General features: G+C 27.8%; 1 protein-coding gene across 2 annotated transcripts; it reads left to right on the forward strand.

Moving 5' to 3' along the window:
- Positions 1-295: 295 nt before the first annotated feature.
- Positions 296-6555, forward strand: LOC145834552 (ephrin-B1-like). 2 transcript variants are annotated; one of them, XM_082942002.1, is made up of 5 exons: positions 296-440; positions 2862-3133; positions 3806-3913; positions 5199-5285; positions 5714-6555. In XM_082942002.1, the coding sequence occupies exons 1-5, from the start codon at positions 331-333 to the stop codon at positions 6175-6177; spliced, it is 1041 nt and encodes a 346-aa protein (XP_082798128.1). In that variant the 5' UTR covers positions 296-330; the 3' UTR covers positions 6178-6555. The 2 variants fall into 2 exon arrangements, with proteins under 2 accessions (XP_082798128.1, XP_082798129.1); XM_082942003.1 differs by lacking the exon at positions 296-440 and adding an exon at positions 950-1015.
- Positions 6556-6949: the final 394 nt, after the last annotated feature.

Below are 6949 nucleotides of genomic sequence, written 5' to 3' on the forward strand. Positions count from 1 at the left end.
TGTGCTTTTTTCTTATTAATCACAATTGGTTTAGCATGTAAGTAATCAACAATCTTTACGCAAATTGTAAGTCAAATCATGCAACAGATTATTATTTATTAGAAACTTTTACCTTAGAAAGGTAAAATCATTTTAAGGTGTGTATTACTCAAAATAATAAAACTTATAAACCTTTGCTATGGTGGGTTTTAAATCCGATGTTTTTTTAGTTTTAAGATAAATTTTTTAACTATTTTTAAATTTGTCAAACAAATGGAAAAACAGCAAAAGTTTTTGTAAAAATCTATTCAGCTTTAGATTGTGTAAAACAAAAGTACTAATCAAAAGTAAATGGAAGTTTTGTACCTGCGATTAATAACTTTATTGTTGTGTTTGCAACTCAGTAAAGTGGTAAAGTCGGAAATCCTTGAGCCAATATATTGGAACAGTAGCAACCCATTGTAAGTTTATACTGTGTTTGTATATTTCTTTAAAATGTTATTAGAATTTTTAATTGTTTCTTTTCGTAGTTGGTTAAAATATTTTTCATAGTCTTTTTTTTTTTAATATAATGCGTTTTACAAACCTAGTTTTCAAACATTATAAAAAAAAGTTTTGTTTACACAGCAGAAAAAAATGTTCGCAAAAGCTTAACATCTTTAAAATTGATTTTAGAAAAGTTTTGTTTTCAACTGTGACTACATCTCGGCCGGTGTTTAAAGGAAAAGCGTAAACCATGATTTGATAAAAAGCTCCTGTTTGAGCGAGACACCGAGTTTTGTTGTTAAGGTAGCTTTACGCTACATTAGCTCTGGGTAAACAAACTTTAACGAAGCGTTACAAATTTGCCTTCAGTATATGGCAAAAAGCAAAAAGTTGAAAGTTCTGAGAACCTTATCTTTTGAATATCGTAATAAACTGGATAAAAAGCAGTTGTAAAAGCGAAAGCACGGTAAAAGCTTCGGCTGTCTTCTCAGGTTAAGTTTATGTGTTTATTCGAGCTGAAACGTCATTGCTGGTTTGAGTCTTGTATAAGGTTAGCGCTAATAAGGATTTTTGCTACAAAGTTTGTAAGAAAAAGCAGAAAATTTTTGTTAATGTTTCTATAAACTTTTTTTTTGTCCTAATAAAAAGTTTTGCATCTCACATTAACTTATGTCAATAGTGTATCACGACAACTTTTTGGAATAAGAAAGTATGTTATATTTACACAATTCTATTGTTGAAGTGTAAAACATAAAAAAAACCTTTAATTTTTTTATTATCAATTTTATCGGTTTTCCGGATCGTTTTAGTTACGCAATTTTACAATAATGATATCGAATGGCAAACAGACAAGCATCGTTTTAAAAAATGTTCTGAACCAACCTTGCGCAACTACAACATGCCTTCAGCTGGTTACTAATCTTGTGCATAATTGATTATACAAAAATAGGGTCATACTTAATGAGTTGGTTTCCAAAGATAACGTCAAATTTGACATTTATTTTGATAAAAGACCGTTCAGATAATTGCATCAGAGATTAGAGAGGTTTTACAATTCATGGGTTTTTTTTTTTGAGTTTACTCGTAAACTATCCTTAAACGGCAACAATGTATTGAAATGAAAGATTTTTTAAACGTGGTTAAAAAACGTTTTAATACAGTTTTCGATTAAATAACTTGTGTGGGTTTTAAAAGATTGTAAAAATAAAATTTATCTAAAATTTTAAGCAGTTTATTTAGTTTTTAACTGTCTAAACTAATTTTATTTGTAAAAGTAATTACCTTACTACTGCTAAAGTAATAGTTTATTTTTTTAAATGTTGTTAAATACTTACTGTAAGATGTTAAACTGTTTAAGATATCAAAATTTAGTATTTGTGTTTAATATAAAAACTTACGTGTACTTACTTATTTGGCTTAAGAAAAATTTACGTTTAAGAAAATAATACGCTACTACAAAAAAAAAATTAATTTTTTTTTTTTTGTACTAAGCCTTCATCAACTTATATAAAGTTATAGGAATCGTGAATTTTTATTTAAATATAAATTAAACTTTCTCAAATAACTCTAATCAGACTACTAGCTGCGAATTACGAAGTATTGTTTATATTTATATAATTTAATTATTTATCCTTGCATTTTAAACTTTTTTTTTTGTAGTAAACTTTTTTGAATCACTAAAACAAATTCTACAAGCCAAACAACATATAACTTAAGGAATGTAAAAAAGTTAAAACTTTGTATTTATCTAGTTACAGCTTAACAAAACTTAAAACAAAACAAGCGTCAAACATTGAAAAGTTTCTTAAGATTTTGAAAATTAATGCAAGTTACAACTATTTAACCTTTGTTTAAAGATTTGTTTATTAACAAAAGACGATAAAAAACTGACACTAAAACAATAATATATAGTTTTTTTCTTAATTCAGATAAGTGCTTTATTTAAAAAAGTTTATCATTTAATTTAAATTTGTTTTAATAACACATTATTGTTAACGAGTATTTAAATTTTTTTTGATTAGAAAGCTGTATAGATTTTTTACTCTAACAATGTGATAAAGAATTTTAAAGTTTTTTTCTTGATACATATACATTGTTTAATTGAAACTAAATAAATAAAACTAAGTATATAAAAAAAGAACCAAGCCTAATATTTTACACAAACTCTAAAAATATTTGACTATTCTCAAGTGGATTGCACTCTTAATCACTTTATTAATGTTCTGCATACCGAAGCTAATGAAAAATTAATTAGAAATGTTACCAAGATAAAAATAATATTTACAAGTGTTGCAATCAATTTTAAAAAGGTTACACAATCAAACGGTGTGCCACAAATGTTCAACAAAATAAACTTCAAATTGTCAAATAAAAAACCAATTCAAATAAAACTTCAGGTTCAGAACGCCTCAGCTGTCGATAGACGTCAAGCTCGAAGACAAGCTGGACATAATCTGCCCGCTGAAAAGCAGGGAAGACAAGAACCTGTTCTTCAAAATCTACCTGGTCAGCCACGAAAGCTACAAGGCTTGCGACGTGAGCCGAGGCAGGAGGCTGCTCACGTGCGAGACGCCGGAGCTGGAAAAGAAGTACACCTTCTTCTTCCAGGAGATCTCCCCCTCCCCGTTCGCCCTGGAGTTTCAAGTCGGAAAGTCGTACTACATCATATGTGAGTGCTTTTTGGTGTTTTGCTGCCAGTGTCAAGTGTTATGACTTTTTTTAGTTAAACAAGAGTATTTATGTCAAGGTGATTAAATTTAGATTAAGCATAGGTTCGACTTGAAATTAGTTACGTCTGCGTCTGTTTTTATTAGTCTTAAATGCAATATACTTGATGAAAAGATCAAAACTAATTAATGATATTAAAATTTAAATTCTTTTTTTTGTATTATACATGCTCTTATAGTTTTTTCTTAATAAAACATAATGTATTTATATCAAGGTGATTAAAATAAAATTAAGCATAGGTTCGACTTGAAAACTATTCGTCTGCATCTGTTTTTATTAGTTTTTAATTTTAATTTTAGTATTTTGATGAAAAACTTTAGACTCATTAATCGTATTATAACACGAATATTCTCGTTTTTTTAATTAAACATTCTCTTAAAGTTAATTTACAAAAATTAGCGAAATGAAAAACTATGCAATTATGTTTTTTTACTGAATTACACCTTACACAATCATTTACTAGAAAACTTATACTATAAAACTACAGCATTACAAATTTATTTCTGTTGGCTCAAACTACTTTGCACGTATTTCTAACATTGCAATGATCAAAAATTTTAACTGCTAAACAACTACTGAATATTAAACAACAATTATATTTTAACTTGAACAGCCACATCTGATGGTAGTAAGGAAGGATTGGATCAATCGGAGGGGGGATCGTGTGTAAGACACAACGTGAAACTGAAGATCAACATCCACAGAAACAATCAACAAACTGGTAAGTTTCAATAAATTGCAAAGTTTTTGAATATTTTTTTTTATTTGAATACAATATCAAGTTTATTTTTTTGAAATAAATCTCAAACAATGATATTCTATTTTTTCGTTTTGCTTATTTATATAAGAGAAAAAAGCTTTTATTTTTTTTTTTTTTTTGCTAGTTTAAGTTTTTAGTTAAATTTTTTTAATAAGTATTTTAATGAAAAAAAAATACTACAAATATAGCTAAATATGAATTAATATTCAAAAAACGTAACTGAACAACTAAGAATAGCAGTTATTAAAGTTTAAGTTGTTTTCGTATGTATGGTATCGTTTTAAAATTACCTGCAAAAGTTCGTTCGTTGTTGTGCTATTATTCCAAAATTTCTGTCTTATTATTTTAAGTAATTTTAAGATGGGCTTACTTTTACCACTTAACTACAAACTTATTTCCAACTTATATAAAATTGAAAACTTTTAAGCAATTTGAAAGATTACAAATACAATGAATTATTAAAAAGTTATTAGAAGGTTAATGTGTTCTAATTGCCTCATTATATACCAATTAGTTTGATGCACTTCAGATAAAAATTTCGGCAAAACAGCTGTAAATTTGGGATAGGAAGATCGATATCTTTTATCTTTGAGTTCCATCATAAGCAATACTTCATAATGGCAAATTCTTAAGCTCAACACTGAAAGCTATAAGTTTGTATCAAATTAGCCGTTGTAAGGAGATAAAAAAAATTAGGAAATAACAAAATGTTAAAGCAGTAATTCAAACTGCAAATTTCTAGGTGTAACCTTAGTTTTATTTTTGCTTACTTGTTTTTAAACTTTGGCATTATTGAATAGTTTTAATGTTTTGAAACTTTTGTTTTCCGTATACAGTTTCATAAAACTTATTAAAGTAATAAAATACTTTACAAAACAGTTTCTTAAGTTAAATTTAAAATGATGTATTAATCATAAAAAAAGACAATAGTGTTGAACATAACCTGAACTTTTAAATACTAAACAAATTATTCGAACAATCTGTATTAGTTTAATTTAACGTTTTTGCTTATGCTTTTGATTTCTTATTTTTTTATTTAATGTTGTATTTTCAGAATGATTGAAATTTTCTAGACAAAAGCTTTATTAAAAGATTTTTAATCGTATTTTTTACCATATTCGTTACTTAAAAACATCTGACTAAAAAGTTATTCAAAAATATTTTAAAAGCATATTTCTTCTCAAAATCAATTTTGTAAATTTAGTAGAAACTTCAAATATTTTAAACAATAAATAATAAAAAACAGATGATGAGGAAGACAATGTAACTGATTACAAAACTGAAGCTAGTGAAAAACATCAGATTGAAAATTTACCCTACTACAACCCAAACGGTAGTTATAATTTCTAAAGCTTTTGATTGTTTTAGTCTACATAATAGAATTGAATTTGGTTCAACACTGCACTAGAAATAGTTTAATTTGTTTAAAATTTTAATCAAATATATACTTTAACGTTTTCTGAATATTAAAAATACTAGTAGATAGATAAAATCTAAAACTATCCTGTTAAAGTGGTTGTTTAATTTTATTTCTTCATAATAGGTTTCGAGTGGAATCTAAGTATAAAACTAATTTTATAATACTTTAAAGTTATCAGGCTTCTTGTATTATTTTAGATATAAAAAGCTAAAAACTATTTGTAAAAATTTGAAACATCTTAAAACTACTCTACCTTATTAAAATTATAATAATAATCTTTTAGCGAATGAACAATTTATGTTGAAAAAAAAGAACTTATATATTTTTTTGATCAATTTTAGATAACGAAGAATCGAACGAAAACGTCGAGAAACCAATCAACAACGACCGGTTCCTGTTCAACCCGACCAGAGGGTACAGCAAGCCGAAAAAACTCAACTACGAGAAAGACCTGGACGACCAGGGCTCCGTCGAAGGTCAGATGATCATGGGCATAGTCGTGGGGGCCGGAGTGGTCATATTCGCTCTCCTATGCCTCCTAGTGGGCTACCGCGTGTGGTCGCGCAAACGCCGAAAAAACTCAAAAAAGTACCTTTACCACCAACCGGCCCGCCCCAACATGAACCACATCCCGTCCCAGGTCACTTTGTTGCCGATCAACAACGTTTCCCGTGGACACTCGCGCATGGACACGGCCACCGCTCAGATGTCGAGGGTGAACGGGAGGGGGCAGATCGTGCCGCGGTCGCCGCCGCCCTACAACGAGAGCTTTTTGGACAACGGCGGTTCCATAGTGGCCGTGTGACGAAATTGTGATTTGCATCGTGTGTGATTTTGTTGTACTGTTTATTGCTGTAATGAGTTAAAGGGTTTGAAAGTGCAATGATTTTTAAAGGATACATTTTCAATATACAAACAGCTTGTCTTTATAATTTCTTAATTTAAAAATTTAAAGTTAAAGTATATAGAAGTTTTATGCTTTTTTCTCATGCTCAAAGTGCCTGAAAATTACTTTTCAAATTCAAATGTTTAATTTCGTCTAATTAGAAATATATACTGAATATATTTAGGTATACTAAAAATAATTACTATTTTTATCATATTTTTCTTAGCACTAAATTTAAGTAATTTCCGTATTCTTTTTAATTAATTTTGTCTATTAAAACCATTCAATCATATGTTATCTGCCAATAACTTATAATTCTTTTTATAAGAAAAAATTAAAAATTCTGTGTTAGAACACTGTTTTTATTTACCGTGTAAAAATATTTTAACAAAATTAATTATTTGCAGAATATTTTTTTTAATGTTCGCATTTTATAAAAAACGTTATTTAGTGTTGTAAAGCACTTAAATGAAAAGTTTATTTTTTATTTACTAAAAAGCTCATTGGGTTTTTCGATTAATAATAAACAAAACAAATTACAGTTTTTATTTTATAATTTGATTGATTAATGAAGTATATAGAGTATACATATTGTGTGGTTTTAAAACTATGTATTTACGTTTTTAAACTTAGTTAAAATTTAATCCATTTCACTCGGTGTCTATTAAACAGAACACTTAAAGTATGTTGG

This window comes from Thalia democratica, chromosome 4, assembly GCF_965202585.1.
Source record: "Thalia democratica chromosome 4, ktThaDemo2.hap1.1, whole genome shotgun sequence".
Classification (NCBI taxonomy): Eukaryota; Metazoa; Chordata; class Thaliacea; order Salpida; family Salpidae; genus Thalia; species Thalia democratica.